The sequence below is a fragment of the Triticum urartu genome, chromosome 4 (assembly GCF_003073215.2).
Source record: "Triticum urartu cultivar G1812 chromosome 4, Tu2.1, whole genome shotgun sequence".
NCBI lineage: Eukaryota > Viridiplantae > Streptophyta > Magnoliopsida > Poales > Poaceae > Triticum > Triticum urartu.
The window spans coordinates 610,281,504-610,298,873 of record NC_053025.1 but is presented as its reverse complement, the minus strand read 5'-3'; the positions used below and the strand labels follow the sequence as shown (position 1 = coordinate 610,298,873).

The 17,370-nt window shown below is 46.0% G+C and overlaps 1 protein-coding gene across 1 annotated transcript; it reads right to left on the bottom strand.

Annotated features, from left to right (window-relative positions):
* Nucleotides 1-10,319: 10,319 nt before the first annotated feature.
* Nucleotides 10,320-12,004, bottom strand: LOC125554416 (F-box/FBD/LRR-repeat protein At5g22700-like). The gene is made up of 3 exons (XM_048717980.1): nucleotides 11,195-12,004; nucleotides 10,809-10,952; nucleotides 10,320-10,714 (listed from the first exon to the last, which is right to left on the bottom strand). Exons 1-3 carry the CDS (start codon nucleotides 11,993-11,995, stop codon nucleotides 10,520-10,522), a joined length of 1,140 nt encoding a protein of 379 aa, XP_048573937.1. The 5' UTR covers nucleotides 11,996-12,004; the 3' UTR covers nucleotides 10,320-10,519.
* Between the last annotated feature and the right edge of the window lie 5,366 nt (nucleotides 12,005-17,370).

Below are 17,370 nucleotides of genomic sequence, written 5' to 3'. Positions count from 1 at the left end.
CATCGGAACATGACCACAAGCAGCTCTTGTGCCATTTGTGGAACTCCGGACTCTTGGAAGCATAGTTTGCTTGAGTGTACTGCTGCTCGGTGTGTTTGGTCATTGGTGGATCAGGAGCTAATTGATGATCTGCGGAGTAACAATGAAAATGACGCAAAGAAGTGGTTATTTACTATGATCGAACAACTTCCACATGACAAGTTCACCAAGGTAGCAGTTACCCTATGGGCCATATGGTGGGCGAGGCGGAAGCTGATCCATGAAGGGCTGAATCAAAGCCCTTTATCCACATGCATGTTCATCACTCATTTCATATCAGAGTTGGATGAGGAGAAGAATCCAATAGCGTGCCATATGAACATCCCAGTTACTGCACCACCAAGGAAATGGATTCCGGCCACTGGTGATTCTGCTAAGATCAATGTTGACGCTGTTGTCTTTCGTGGAGTTGGTGCAGCTGCTGCGGCGTGCAGGAACAATAACGGACAATACCTGGGGTCCTTGGTGCTTGTTACTAGAGGGCTGGTTGATCCGCCTACTCTCGAAGCTATGGCATGCAGAGAAGGATTATCGCTAGCGGAAGATCTGGGGCTCCAGAACCTCATGATTGCGTCGGACTGTCAAGAGGTGGTGAAGCATATTAAAGATAAGTCAGGCGGAAACTATGGTGCAGTTGTAAAAAAGATTATTTCATGGCAATCTTCTTTTAATTCTTGCTGTTTTAAGTTTGAATCTAGAGCCTCAAATTTCGAGCCTCATAAACTAGCTAGGCATGCTGTAAAGTTAAATCATGGCCGCCATATTTGGTTGGGGCTACCACATGATACTTCTGTAATACCGGTAGCAATACCAACGATTGAATAAAGCCTAGTTTGTTGATAAAAAAAAAAAACTGGCGTTATTTAGCCAATTGTCTCCCAGAATCTAAAAAGTACAAAAATAAATGTGCAGGATTCAGGCTGCAAAATGATAAAATTGTCCATCTCTGCCTACTACGATCTAGAACGTATGGCCGTATGGGCTCTGCGTTAATGAAAGCGTTCGATATCTTTTTACCGAATTTATCAGTAGATATCAAGGAAGGTTAGTGTTGCTTTCTTCATAGTCGAGACTACTGTTGACTTATGTACTCAAATGTTTGATGTCAGACTAGTCTTGTGTTAACGCTTGCGCTGTTGTATGTTCTGCAAAGGAGGAAACACCGGAGAAAGCAATGTGCTCTCTTAGTGAACAATGGGCCACATCATAAGTTATGCCGTGCTACATGTTCCAGCCCTTGTTTATCGGTATGTATGTGTTCACCCTACCGCCCCGAAGCGGAGGCCGCTTCCTCTCATGCTTTCATAAGCAGAGGATGCCCTGAAGCTGGTCTCTCACGCTCCACGGATACACCAAAAGATCAACCAACAATGCCGGACGTCTACACAGAGGTCTCTGCAATCAAACAAGAATATTCAGCGCTGCGCATCAAGGAATGGAATGCTTTTGTTTTGTTCGCGTGTATGCTACGAGTATGTTGGCAGATATCTTCCTGAGAGGCCTCTATGTTGGTGTTCTTCAAAAACAAAAATGATCTGCTGATACGTCATTGAGAGAAATGCCAAGACTGTTGGGGAACGTAGCAGAAATTTAAAATTTTTTACGCATCACCAAGATCAATCTATGGAGTAATCTAGCAACGAGAGGAAGGAGAGTGCATCTACATATCCTTGTAGATCGCTAAGCGGAAGCGTTCAAATGAACGGGGTTGATGGAGTCGTACTCGTCGTGATCCAAATCATCGATGATCCTAGTGCCGAACGGACGGTACCTCCGCGTTCAACACACGTACAGCCCGGGGACGTCTCCTCCTTCTTGATCCAGCAAGGGAAGAGGAGAAGTTGAGGGAGAGCTCCGTCAGCACGACGGCGTGGTGGTGGTGGAGCTCGTGGTTCTCCGGCAGGGCTTCGCCAAGCACCATGGAGGAGGAGGAGAAGGTAGGAGGAGGGAGGGCTGCGCCAGGGGAGAGGTCATGGCTGCCCTCCCACCCCTCCACTATATATAGGGGCAAGAGGAGAGGGGGAGGCGCCCTAGGGTTTCCCCTAGGGGGCGGCGGCTAGGCAGATTGGATCTCCCTAGGGAAAATCCTAGGGAGACTTGCCCCCCAAGCCAAGCAGGTGGAGGCTTGCCTCCCAAGCCAGGTGGAGGCGCCCTACCTCCCCAAGTAATGTGGGAAAGGGTGTGGGGGGCGCACCAACCCTTAGTTGGCTGGTTTGCCCCTTCCCCTTTGGCCCATGAGGCCCTCCAACACTTGCCGGGGCTCCCGAAACACCTTTCGGTCATGCTGGCCATAGCCTGGTACCTTCGGATGTTAGAATCATTACTTGCCCGAGATTCGATCGTCGGTATCCAGATACCTTGTTCAATCTCGTTACCGGCAAGTCTTTACTCGTTCCGTAACACATCATCCTGTGATCAACTCCTTGGTCACATTGTGCACATTATGATGATGTCCTACCGAGTGGGCCCGGAGATACCTCTCCGTCACACGGAGTGACAAATTCGGAGATACCCGTAGTGTACCTTTATAGGCCACCTAGTTATGTTGTGACGCTTGGCACACCCAAAGCATTCCTACGGTATCCGGTAGTTGCACAATCTCATGGTCTAAGGAAATGATACTTGACATTAAAAAGCTTTAGCATACGAACTATACGATCTTGTGCTAGGCTTAGGATTGGGTCTTGTCCATCACATCATTCTCCTAATGATGTGATCCCGTTATCAATGACATCCAATGTCCATGGTCAGGAAACCATAACCATCTCTTGATCAACGAGCTAGTCAACTAGAGGCTTACTAGGGACATGGTGTTGTCTATGTATCCACACATGTATCTGAGTTTCCTATCAATACAATTCTAGCATGGATAATAAACGGTTATCATGAACAAGGAAATATAATAATAACTAATTTATTATTGCCTCTAGGGCATATTTCCAACAGTCTCCCACTTGCACTAGAGTCAATAATCCAGTTCACATCGTTATGTGATTGCAATGATTCCAACACCCATGGGGTTTGATCATATCTCGCTTGTGAGAGAGGTTACTAGTCAACGGGTCTGAATCTTTCAGATCCGTGTGTGCTTTACAAATCTCTATGTCATCTCCTAGATGCAGCTACCACGCTCTATTTGGAGCTATTCCAAATAACTGTTCTACTATACGAATCCAGTTTACTACTCAGAATAATCTGGATTAGTGTCAAAGTTTGCATCGGCGTAACCCTTTACGACGAACTCTTTTACCACCTCCATAATCTAGAAAATTCCTTAGTCCACTAGTTACTAAGGATAACTTTGACCGCTGTCCTGTGATCCATTCTTGGATCACTCTTGTACCCCTTGACTGGCTCATGGCAAGGCACACTTCAGGTGCGGCACACATCATAGCATACTGTAGAGCCTACGTCTCAAGCATAGGGTACGACCTTCGTCCTTTCTCTCTATTCTGCCGCGGTCAGGTTTCGAGTCTTACTCAATGTTCACACCTTATAACACAGCCAAGAATTCCTTCTTTGCCGATCCATTTTGAACTCCTTCAAAATCCTGTCACGGTATGTATTCTTATGAAAGTACTATTAAGCGTTTTGATCTATCCTTATAGATCTTAATGCTCAATACTCAAGTAGCCTAATCCAGGTTTTCCATTGAAAAACACTTTTCAAATAAATCTGCATGCTTTCCAGAAATTCTACATCATTTCCGATCAACAATATGTCAACAACATATACTCATCAGAAATTCTATAGTGCTCCCACTCACTTCTTTGGAAATACAAGTTTCTCATAAACTTTGTATAAACCTAAAACCTTTGATCATCATCAAAGCGTATATTCCAACTCCGAGATGCATACTCCAGTCCTGAGCTTTGCATACTTGTTAGCATCTTTTAGGATTGACAAAAACTTTCTGGTTGTATCACATACAACCTTTCCTCAAGAAAATCGTCGAGGAAACAATGTTTTGACATCCTATCTGCAAGATTTCATAAATAATGCAGTAACTGCTAACATAATTTCAACAGACTTTTAGCATCGCTACGTGTGAGAAAGTCTCATCGTAGTCAACTCCTTAAACTTGTCGGGAAACATCTTAACGACAAGTCGAGCTTTCTCAATGGTGATACTTACCATCATTGTCTGTCTTCCTTTTAAAATCCATCTGTACCCAACAGCCCTTACGACTATCAAGTAGTTCTTCCAAAGTCTACACTTTGTTTTCATACATGGATCCTCTCTCAGGTTTTATGGCCTCGAGCCATTTTTTGGAATCCGGGCCCACCATCGCTTCTTCATAGCTCGTAGGTTCATTGTTGTCTAGCAACATGACTTCCAAGACAGGATCACGTACCACTCTGAAGTAGTACGCATCCTTGTCGTCCTACGAGGTTTGGGAGTGACTTGATCCGAAGTCTCATGATCACTATCGTAAGCTTCCACTTCAATTGGTGTAGGTGCCACAGGAACAACTCTTTGTGCCCTGCTATACACTAGTTGAAGTGACGGTTCAAGAACCTCATCAAGTCTCCACCATACTCCCACTTAATTCTTTCGAGAGAAACTTTTCCTCGAGAAAGGACCCGTTTCTAGAAACAATCACTTTTGCTTCCGGATCTGAAATAGGAGGTATACCCAACTATTTTTGGGTATTCTATGAAGATGCATTCATCCGCTTTGGGTTCGAGCTTATCAGCCTGAAACCTTTTCACATAAGCGTCGCAGCCCCAAACTTTCAAGAAACGACAGCTTAGGTTTCTCTAAACCATAGTTCATACGGTGTCATCTCAACGGAATTACGTGGTGCCCTATTTAAAGTGAATGTGGTTGTCTCTAATGCCTATCCCATAAACTATCATGGTAATCCGATAAGAGACATCATGGTATGCATCATATCCAATAGGGTGCAGTTATGATGTTCGGACACACCATCACACTATGGTGTTCCAGGCTGTATTAGTTGTGAAACAATTTCCACAATGTCTTAATTCTGTGCCAAACTCGTAATTCAGATATTCTTCTCTATCATCATATCATAGACATTTTATCCTCTTGTCACGATGATCTTCAACTTCACTCTGAAATTACTTGAACCTTTCAATAATTCAGACTCGTGATTCATCAAGTAAATATACTCAAATCATCTGTGAAGTAAGAACATAACGATATCCACTACATGCCTCTGCACTCATTGGATTGCACACATCAAGATGTGTTACTTCCAACAAGTTGCTTTCTTGTTCCATCTTACTGAGAATGAGGCCTTTCAGTCATCTTGCCCATGTGGTATGATTTGTATGTCTCAAGTGATTCAAAATCAAGTGAGTCCAAACGATCCATCTGTATGGAGTTTCTTCATGCATATCTATCAATAAACATGGTTCGCATGTCTCAATCTTTTCAAAACGAGTGCGTCCAAAGATCCATCAAAATGGAGCTTCTTCATGCGTTTTATACCAATATGACTCAAATTGCAGTGCCACAAGTATGTGGTACTATCATTACTATCTTATATCTTTTGGCATGAACATGTGTATCACTACGATCGGGATGGTATTATTCAAATAAACAGAGCAACCATTATTCTCCTTAAATGAATAACTGTATTGCGATAAACATAATCCAATCATGTCTATGCCCAACGCAAACACCAAATAACAATTATTTAGGTTTAACACCAATCCCGATGGTAGAGGGAGCGTGCGATGTTTGATCACATCAACCTTGGAAATACTTCCAACACATATCGTCACCTCGCCTTTAGCTAGTCTCCGTTTATTCCGTAGCCTTTTATTTCGAGTTACTAATACTTAGCAACCGAACCGGTATCTATCACCATGGTGCTACTAGGAGTACTAGTAGAGTACACACTAATATAATGTATATCCAATATACTTCTGTCGACCTTGCCTGCCTTCTTATCTACCAAGTATCTAGGGTAATTCTGCTCTAGTGACCGTTCCCCTTATTACAGAAGCACTTAGTCTCGGGTTTGGGTTCAACCTTGGGTTTCTTCACTAGAGCAGCAGCTGATTTGCCGTTTCATGAAGTATCCCTTATTGCCCTTGCCCTTCTTGAAACTAGTGGTTTCACTAACCATCAACAATTGATGCTCCTTCTTGATTTCTACTTTCGCGGTGTCAAACATCGCGAATCGCTCAAGGATCATCATGTCTATCCCTGATATGTTATAGTTCATCACGAAGCTCTAGTAGCTTGGTGGCAGTGACTTTGGAGAACCTTCACTATCTCATCTGGAAGATTAACTCCCACTCGATTCAAGTGATTGCTGTACTCATACAATCTGAGCACATGCTCAACGATTGAGCTTTTCTCCTTAGTTTACAGGCTTAGGAAACTTGTCAAAGGTCTCATACCTCTTGACGTGGGCACTAGCCTGAAATCCCAATTTCAGTCCTTGGAACATCTCATATGTTCTGCGATGTTTCAAAACTTCTTTGGTGCCTCAATTCTAAACCGGTTAGCATTACGCACTGAACTATCATGTAGTCATCAAAACGTGTATGTCAGATGTTCGCAACATCCACAAACGACGTTCGAGGTTCATCACACTGAGCGGTGCATTAAGGACATAAGCCTTCTATGAAGCAATGAGGACAATCCTCAGTTTACGGACCTAGTCCGCATAATTGCTACTATCAACTTTCAACTAAATTTTCTCTAGGAACATATCAAACAGTAGAACTAAAGCGTAAGCTACGACATAATTTGCAAAGTCCTTTTGACTATGTTCATGATAATTGAGTTCATCTTATTATTTCATGAACTCCCACTCAGATAGACATCCCTCTGGTCATCTAAGTGATACATGATCTAAATCAACTAGGCCGTGTCCGATCATCACGTGAGACGGACTAGTCATCATCGGTGAACATCTCATGTTGATCGCATCTTCTATACGACTCATGTTCGACCTTTTGGTCCTCCGTGTTCCGAGGCCATGTCTGTACATGCTAGACTCGTCAAGTCAACCTAAGTGTTCTGCATGTGTTCCGAGGCCATGTCTGTACATGCTAGGCTCGTCAACACCCGTTGTATTCGAACGTAAGAATCTATCACACCCGATCATCACGTGGTGCTTCGAAACGACGAACCTTTGCAATGGTGCACAGTTAGGGGGAACACTTTTCTTGAAATTATTGTGAGGGATCATCTTATTTTAGCTACCGTCGTTCTAAGCAAATAAGATGTAATAACATGATAAACATCACATGCAATCAAATAGTGACATGATATGGCCATCATCACTTTGCTCCTTTCGATCTCCATCTTCGGGGCTCCAACACCATGATCTCCATCATCGTGTCTTCGTGAAGTTGTCTTGCCAACTATTACTTCTACTACTATGGCTAACGGTTAGCAATAAAGTAAAGTAATTACATGACGTTTATGTTGACACGCAGGTCATAAATAAATTAAGACAACTCCTATGGCTCCTGCCGGTTGTCATATTCAACGACATGCAAGTCGTGATTCCTATTACAAGAACATGATCATCTCATACATCACATATATCATTCATCACATCCTTTGGCCATATCAAATCACAAAACACTTGCTGCAAAAAAAAGTTATACGTCCTCTAATTGTTGTTGCAAGTTTTTACGTGGCTGCTATAGGTTTCTAGCAAGAACGTTTCTTACCTACGCCAAAACCACAACGTGAATTGCCAATTTCTATTTACCCTTCATAAGAACCCTGTTCATCGAATCCGATCCGACTAAAGTGGGAGAGACAGACACCCGCCAGCCACCTTATGCAACTAGTGCATGTCAGTCGGTGGAACTGGTCTCACGTAAGCGTACGTGTAAGGTTGGTCCGGGCCGCTTCATCCCACAATGCCGCCGAATCAATATAAGACTAGTAACGGCAAGTAAATTGACAAAATCGACGCCCACAACTACTTTGTGTTCTACTCGTGCATAGAAACTACGCATAGACCTAGCTCATGATGCCACTGTTGGGGAACGTAGCAGAAATTCAAAATTTTCTACGCATCACCAAGATCAATCTATAGAGTAATCTAGCAACGAGAGGAAGGAGAGTGCATCTACATACCCTTGTAGATCGCTAAGCGGAAGCGTTCAAGTGAACAGGGTTGATGGAGTCGTACTCGTCGTGATCCAAATCACCGATGATCCTAGTGCCGAACGGACGGCACCTCCGCGTTCAACACACGTACAGCCCGGGGACGTCTCCTCCTTCTTGATCCAGCAAGGGGAGAGGAGAAGTTGAGGGAGAGCTCCGTCAGCACGACGGCGTGGTGGTGGTGGAGCTCGTGGTTCTTCGGCAGGGCTTCGCCAAGCACCATGGAGGAGGAGGAGAAGGTAGGAGGAGGGAGGGCTGCGCCAGGGAGAGGTCACGGCTGCCCTCCCACCCCTCCACTATATATAGGGGCAAGGGGAGAGAGGGAGGCGCCCTAGGGTTTCCCCTAGGGGGGGGCGGCTAGGCAGATTGGATCTCCCTAGGGAAAATCCTAGGGAGACTTGCCCCCCAAGCCAAGCAGGTGGAGGCTTGCCTCCCAAGCCAGGTGGAGGCGCCCTACCTCCCCAAATAACGTGGGAAAGGGTGTGGGGGGCGCACCAACCCTTAGTGGGCTGGTTTGCCCCTTCCCCTTTGGCCCATGAGGCCCTCCAACACTTGCCGGGGTTCCCGAAACACCTTTCGGTCATGCTGGCCATAGCCTGGTACCTTCGGAACACTTCCGGGCTCCAATACCCTTCGTCTAATATATCGATCTTCACCGCCGGACCATTCCGGAACTCCTCGTGACGTCCGGGATCTCATCCGGGACTCCGAACTACCTTCGGTAACCACATACTATTTCCCATAACAACTCTAGCGTCACCGAACCTTAAGTGTGTAGACCCTACGGGTTCGGAAACCATGCAGACATGACCGAGACACCTCTCCGGCCAATAACCAATAGCGGGATCTGGATACCCATATTGGCTCCCACATGTTCCACGATGATCTCATCGGATGAACCACGATGTCGAGGATTCAATCAATCCCGTATTCAATTCCCTTTGTCTACCGGTATATTACTTGCCCGAGATTCGATCGTTGGTATCCAGATACCTTGTTCAATCTCGTTACCGGCACAACTCCTTGGTCACATTGTGCACATTATGATGATGTCCTACCGAGTGGGCCCAGAGATACCTCTCCGTCACACGGAGTGACAAATCCCAGTCTCGATTCATGCCAACCCAACAGACACTTTCGGAGATACCCGTAGTGTACCTTTTTAGTCACCCCTAGTTACGTTGTGACGTTTGGCACCCAAAGCATTCCTACGGTATCCGGGAGTTGCACAATCTCATGGTCTAAGAGGAAATGATACTTGACATTAGAAAAGCTTTAGCATACGAACTATCACGATCTTTCTCCTAATGATGTGATCCCGTTATCAATGACATCCAATGTCCATGGTCAGGAAACCATAACCATCTCTTGATCAACGAGCTAGTCAACTAGAGGCTTACTAGGGACATGGTGTTGTATATGTATCCACACATGTATCTGAGTTTCCTATCAATACAATTCTAGCATGGATAATAAACGATTATCATGAACAAAGAAATATAATAATAACTAATTTATTATTGCCTCTAGGGCATATTTCCAACAAAGACACACTCTGATAAAAGCGTGGGAGAAAACATGTTGTCAGTCTGCAGCTGAAGGAATGTGTTGTAGTATGATACAAGAGTAACTGTTATGTTGGGCACCAGCGCATTGTTTTGTTCCTCAAGTTAAGATGGTGCACCCTATTGTTCAATCGGATGATTGCATTCTGAACTGTGATTAGCCATTGTCGAAATTTTTTGTGCCAAATATGATTTATCTAGCATCAGGGGCATATATAGGAATATATTCATTAGCCTGGCATGTTCAGAATCTCTAAGGGCAATCATGCTAGGCTTGCCAATGGAAACATGTAAACTATTTCAGGCATAAGATATTGACATTCAAGAGGTAAACTACGCATGAATTTACTACCTCCGTTTCACTTTACAAGTCCTACGCGTATACCTAGGTTGTCAATTTTATCACCCTAATATAAACTATATAACACAAAAATTATACCTTTTGAAAGTAGAAACTTCGAAGTTTATGTTGGTATATTTTTTGTAATATATGACTTGTATTAGGTTGGTCAAATTGACGACCTAGGGGTACGCGCATGCCTTGTAAACCGAGAGAGAGGTAGTAAGCCCAATTCAACACATAGTGTCTTTGTGAGGGCTCGGGAGCTAAATTACAGATTAATTACCCAATCCATTCCGAGAGATACAGGAGCAGGGAGCTTGACCCAGCCTCCTCCGCGGCCGTAGGCCGGAGTCAACTGACTATTCTGGTTTACTGAAAGTTTACCTCAGGAACACTTCATCTTAGCACATTAACTTAGCACTGGTCTAAGGTGGCAGGTGCCCAAAACAAAACAATGTCTTGATTAATAGAGATGCTTGATGCTGATTTTCACATCACCAACAATCGGTTGCAACGCCTCCACCAGCACGCCGACACTTGGATCTTCTTTCGAGCAGCAGATCTTGATCCTCTCAATGCAAGGGTGGGAGCCCAAGCTTAACGCTGCTCCTGATGGTGGCAAAGTAGATCCAGAATGCATGCACCTTATACATTGCACCTGTAGAGTGTCAACATTAAGGTGGAAGGATCAGTAAGGGGTTCCACTGTTATGGCAGATCAACTCGTATTTAGAGATGGTTTCGAGTGAGTACCCTTTCGAGCTTAAAGGTCAACTCCTTCAGCTTGGGCGAGCGCTGGAGAATGCGAAGCAGCGCGTCGAAATCAGCAGCCATGCACCAATTGCCCAGCACTAGGCTTGTCAGGTTGCTGAACATTGGGCATATCCACAAACCTCTCTGCAACAGAAGCTTCATATTCATCCCAGATGAAATCAAAATGATCAAATAGTTTGACCATTTCATGTTTTTTCCATGCTAGCTTATTAAAATAATACCCGCTCGTAGGAGGGGAAATAAGTAAGCTGAAAAGGTTAAGGTTTAGACCCCGAGAAGCAACTACATAAGAAAATCTAACTAAGGAATGAAATATATTCATCTAAACGTTTATGAATGTGAAAAGAAAAAGAACTAGTTCGTACCTCAAGTAATGGTGCATGCAACTCCAAGTTTGTGGCCTGTGAGAGGCCATCAAGTAGACCATGGCCCTCTATTGTCCTTACACTAACAAAGCCTGCTACTAGAGAAGACAGATCCCTAACTAATATAGCTCCGGAATGACTATGCATGTCTAGGATAGAGAGATGGGTAAGATTGCTAGCACAAATCAGGAGACTCCCGGTGATAAGGCAGTTAATGATATGCAGAACCTTGAGTGACCTGGATGAGATCTCCTTCAGGTCAACCAAAACGCAATCCTCCAGCTGTAGAAGTTGAAGCACTCGGCAGTCGTAGTTGAGCGGCCTAAAGAGCCCATGTCCCAATATGACAAATTGGAGCCTGATTGTTTTGAGGTGGTTAGAAGGAGGCATGGCTGAGCTATCCAGATGGCCCAATCCGGAAACATGGAGGTGACGAACTTTGTGCATGATGACATGACGAATCCACACAGTACATGTGGTACTAGCAACCGTGTGGTCAATGATCCGGGCTTCATCCAAGGAAGCAGTGCTGTCGCGCAAGAGCAGCAGGTGGTCCCCGAACTTCTCCATCTTTTCGTTGCCATCCATGAAGTTGTGGTGGTCGATGCGGATGTATGGCGTAGATGCCCAGAAATAGCGCCAGCTCGGCGAGAGCAGACTTGTGCGCACGGCCTCCGGCATGGGCAGGAAGGACATCACGCGGTGGAGCAGCTCACTGGGAAGGCTGCTGAGCCTGTCAACACCACTGTAGGTGCCTCGCGCGCTCTTGGAACCACAGGGAGTAGATGCTGGCGCCGACATTTCGCCAAACAGGTTAGCTGCATTAATCCAGGGAGGTGCATCGGTCAATACTTCAAGATATCAATGCAGAAATCACATACAAATCGAGCCATTTCTGTGTACAAGACAAGATTTCAATCTAACAACCGATTGGCCGATCGAATCACGCACAGAGCAGCGTCTTGGTGGGAATCATCCACAATTAACACCACATCTTGGCATGATCCGATGGAATCAGTTAGTTGTTAGCTCGATCTGGTGCCCTTTTAAGTAGCTAGCTAGCTAGGGTTTACCCTCCAATTCCCATTACTATGACTGAGAAGAAACTAAGAAAGAAGGAAGGCGTACTGACCCGATCAACGCGTCCGATGAGGCGGCGCTGCGCGGGCGCCCGAGGAGGCGGCGGCGAGAACCGAGTTCACAATCAACTGGCTCTCACCGGCATATATGACGGGCCAGACCTTGTAAAAGCTCACCGTTACTGGGCCAGTTTTGTTTCTTAAGCAGTTATTCAGGTCCATCAAGGAAAACAGGCCGAGTGTGATGAAAATGTTATTTGAACAGGCTATGTATGGTACCCCTAAAAAAAACAGGCTATGTATGGTTTATAATGTAAGATGGTTTTAACATTAAATTAAACTAAAATCACCTCAAAAAATTAAAACAAACTAAACATGCCAAAATAAATAAATGAAAATGAAAAAAGGAGTCGAAAGTATCCAGAAGTGGCATTTTTTGAGATGATAACAGGCCGAGTGTGATGAAAACAGGTTGTGTACAATTGACAACGTAAGCTGGTTTCTATTAAACTAAATAAAAATGCCTCAAAAATTAAATTAAATTAAAAAGGCAGTCAAAAAAGGCCCAGAAGTGGCATCTTTGATGAGTATTAAAAGGAATAGCAGTGCTACAGCAGAGCATGGTAATCAGTTTGCAACCAAAGAAGTGAATTGCAAAAACATAGACATTAAAGGCTAGGGTTGCAAAAGCCACAATTCTACAATTTTGTGCCAAAAACCACTAATTATGAGCCTACCTTTTTGCAAATAACACTAGTTGATCCACGGGCAGACGCGTTTGGTAGCTGGAGTTGATCCGCGTCCAGAGGAGCAAGCGAGGGAAGCTGGCGCAGCCTACAGTGATGACGGCGGCGAGCGATGCGGCGGCCGAAGTTCGGGCATGCTCGGAGGAACACTACAGGCCACGGTAGGGCGAATCCGTGGGTGCTACGAGTTCCTAGAGATGGTCTCAATACGATGACGCGCTCAGATGCAAGCTCCAGTGGCTAAAACGACAGCGGCGACATGGCCGGCGGCGGTGAGATTTCGGCTCCGGTGGCTAGCACGGTTAGAGGACGAATTAGACGCAGGTGAGAGAGGAGAACTACGTAGGAGCTCACCGTGGTTCATCACAGCAGCTTAGCGGCTTGGGGGAGGTGTCGGAGGTGTCGAACGGGCACCGAAGATCTCGGCCGTCCGAGGTTGAAGAAGAGCTCGAGGACGTCGCTGCAGTGCGTACCGGGTCGTGTGGCTTGGCGGAGACTATCACTAGTAGAAAAGGGGGCAAAGGTTCAGGCCGGGTCAGCCCATTAGTCCCCGTTTAGTCCAGAACCGGGACCCATGGGGGCATTGGACCCGGTTCGTGAGCCTAGGGGGCCGGCCGGGCCACGTGGGCCATTGGTCCCGGTTCGTCTGGAACTTTTGGTCCCGGTTGGTGGGACGAACCGGGACCAATGGGCCTCGCTCCTGGCCCACCACCATTGGTCCCGGTTGGTGGCTTGAACCGGGACCAAAGGCTGCCCTTTGGTCCCGGTTCAAGCCACCAACCGAGACCAATGAGGTGCCTATATATACCCCCTCGCGTAAGAGTCGAGCACACTGCTCTGTATTTTCTGGCCGCCGAGGGGAGAGGGCTTGGTGGTGCTCTAGCTCACCTCCTATGCACACAAGGTGTTTGATGGAATGCCCGAGCCACACTACTTAAGCTTTCTCCTCTCCAAGCTCGACCTCCAAGCTCCATTTTTCTCAATATTTGTCTAGGTTTAACGGTCCATCACGCCCCATCCCCGTCTTCACCGCCGTCGATCACCCGCGCCGATCTCATCGCCGGCACCACCGTGGTGAGCCTCTTGTTCTTATCTTCTTTCTGAAAGGAAAAATATTCTTACTTGTATGTTTAGATAGATACTTGTATTATTTTATACCTTTTATTATTGCATCTTATATAGTGCGATGGTTTTGGTATCCGCCCCCGTCAGCCCTCGTCATGTCTATGATTCGGATGTGGTATATATTATCTTTATAACTATTGGTTCATTTATTGTTTATGAAAATTATGCCGACCAACGTGACATAGATTTTTTTATCTAGGAGGTATGTGAACCGGAAATTCCAACCGACCCTATTGTCGAGAGGTTAAATTTAGTTGAAGAAGAAAACAATTTCTTGAAGGAACAAATAAAAAAATTAAGGAGGAGAAGATGATATTGGAGTTGCATGTTGCGGATGTCGTCGATGATCACAAGATCAAGATGGATGCAATGCACTTGAAGATTAGAAAGATTAGAAAATATGCCATTCATACCAAGGCTTGGTATCATTATGCCGTTGGATCAATTGTTACCTTGGTTGCGATTATGATCGCATTTGTTTTCGCTTTAAAATGTTTTACATAGTTTCAATGTATGGTTTAATTAATTAGATGCTCTGGAGAGCTATATGTTGTTAGATGAGAACTATGTATGTACTTTGGTTTTAATGTGATGATGAACTTCTATTAATTTGGTCACTTAATTATCTATTCATGATGTTCTGTAATGGTTTTTGACACACTTAATTATATATAATGCACGCAGATGAACCGGCAATGGATGTACGGTGACAGACACACCTCCGAGTACATTAAGGGCGTGCATGAGTTTCTCGAAGCGGCTGAGGCAAACAAGCAGAATGGTTTTATGTGTTGTCCATGCACTAAATGTGGAAATACGATGTCTTACTCTAACCGGAAAATCCTTCACACCCACCTGCTTTACAAGGGTTTCATGCCACACTATAATGTTTGGACGAGGCACGGAGGAATAGGGGTTATGATGGAAGACAGCGAAGAAGAAGAGTACGATGCTGCAATGGGGGGAGCTGGTGAAGATCAAGAGGAACCAGACGATGTGCCCAATGATGCTGCAACGGGTGAAGCTGCTGAAGATCAAGAGGAACCAGACGATGTGCCCGATGATGATGATCTCCGCCGGGTCATTGTCGATGCAAGGACGCAATGCAGAAGTCAAAAGAAGAAGCTGAAATTCGATCACATGTTAGAGGATCACAAAAAAAGGGTTGTACCCCAATTGCGAAGATGGCAACACAAAGCTCGGTACCGTACTGGAATTGATGCAGTGGAAGGCAGAGAATGTTGTGCCTGACAAAGGATTTGAGAAGCTACTGAAAATATTGAAGAAGAAGCTTCCAAAGGATAACAAATTGCCTGACAGTACATACGCAGCAAAGAAGGTCGTATGCCCTCTAGGATTGGAGGTGGAGAAGATACATGCATGCCCTAATGACTGCATCCTCTACCGCGGTGCATACAAGGATCTGAACGCATGTCCGGTATGCGGTGCATTGCGGTATAAGATCAGACGAGATGACCCTGGTGATGTTAACGGCGAGCCCCCAGGAAGAGGGTTCCTGTGAAGGTGATGTGGTATGCTCCTATAATACCACGGTTGAAACGTCTGTTCAGAAACGGAGAGCATGCCAAGTTGATGCGATGGCACAGCGAGGACCGTAAGAAAGATGGGAAGTTGCGACACCCGCTGACGGGTCGCAGTGGAGAAAAATCGAGAGAAAGTACTGGGATGAGTTTGCAAAGGACCCAAGAAACGTATGGTTTGCTTTAAGCGCGGATGGCATTAATCCTTTCGAGGAGCAGAGCAGCAATCACAGCACCTGGCCCGTGACTCTATGTATGTATAACCTTCCTCCTTGGATGTGTTGGGGAACGTAGCAGAAATTCAAAATTTTCCTACGTGTCGCCAAGATCTATCTATGGAGTCATCTAGCAACGAGGGAGGAGTGGATCTACATACCCTTGTAGATCGCGCGCGGAAGCATTCAAGAGAACGGGGTTGATGGAGTCGTACTCGTCGTGATTCAAATCACCGATGATCCTAGCGCCGAGCGGACGGCACCTCCGCGTTCAACACACGTACGGAGCAGCGACGTCTCCTCCTTCTTGATCCAGCAAGGGGAAAGGAGAGGTTGATGGAGATCCAGCAGCACGACGGCGTGGTGGTGGAAGTAGCGGGATTCCAACAGGGCTTCGCCAAGCGCTGCGGGAGGAGGGAGATGTGTCACGGGAGGGAGAGGGAGGCGCCAGGGCTCAGGTGATGCTGCCCTCCTTTCCCCCCACTATATATAGGGCCAAGGGAGAGGGGGGGCGCAGCCTTGGCCCTTCCTCCAAGGAAGGGTGCGGCTAGGGAGGAGTCCCTCCTCCCCAAGGCACCTCGGAGGTGCCTTCCCCCTTTAGGACTCTTCCTTTCCTTATCTCTTGGCGCATGGGCCTCTTGGGGCTGGTGCCCTTGGCCCATATAGGCCAAGGCGCACACCCCTACAGCCCATGTGGCCCCCGGGGCAGGTGGCCCCACCCGGTGGACCCTCGGGACCCTTCCGGTGGTCCCGGTACAATACCGGCGACCCCGAAACTTGTCCCGATGGCCGAAATAGCACTTCCTATATATAATTCTTTACCTCCGGACCATTCTGGAACTCCTCGTGACGTCCGGGATCTCATCCGGGACTTCGAACAACTTTCGGGTTACCGCATACTAATATCTCTATAACCCTAGCGTCACCGAACCTTAAGTGTGTAGACCCTACGGGTTCGGGAGACATGCAGACATGACCGAGATGACTCTCTGGTCAATAACCAACAGCGGGATCTGGATACCCATGTTGGCTCCCACATGTTCCACGATGATCTCATCGGATGAACCACGATGTCGAGGATTCGATCAATCCCGTATGCAATTCCCTTTGTCTAGCGGTACGATACTTGCCCGAGATTCGATCGTCGGTATCCCGATACCTTGTTCAATCTCGTTACCGGCAAGTCTCTTTACTCGTTCCGTAACACATCATCCCGTGATCAACTCCTTGATCACATTGTGCACATTATGATGATGTCCTACCGAGTGGGCCCAGAGATACCTCTCCGTCACACGGAGTGACAAATCCCAGTCTCGATTCGTGCCAACCCAACAGACACTTTCGGAGATACCCGTAGTGTACCTTTATAGCCACCTAGTTACGTTGTGACGTTTGGCACACCCAAAGCACTCCTACGGTATCCGGGAGTTGCACAATCTCATAGTCTAAGGAAATGATACTTGACATTAG

What these genes read in the sequence shown, in the direction of transcription:
- LOC125554416 (XM_048717980.1), bottom strand. Translation starts at nt 11,995, where the DNA reads ATGTCGGCGCCAGCATCTACTCCCTGTGGTTCCAAGAGCGCGCGAGGC. An exon ending in TGCATGCACCATTACTTGAG is followed by an intron (nt 10,953 to 11,194) that starts GTACGAACTAGT and finishes CTTCTGTTGCAG; the next exon opens with AGAGGTTTGTGGATATGCCC. An exon ending in TGACCTTTAAGCTCGAAAGG is followed by an intron (nt 10,715 to 10,808) that starts GTACTCACTCGA and finishes GACACTCTACAG; the next exon opens with GTGCAATGTATAAGGTGCAT.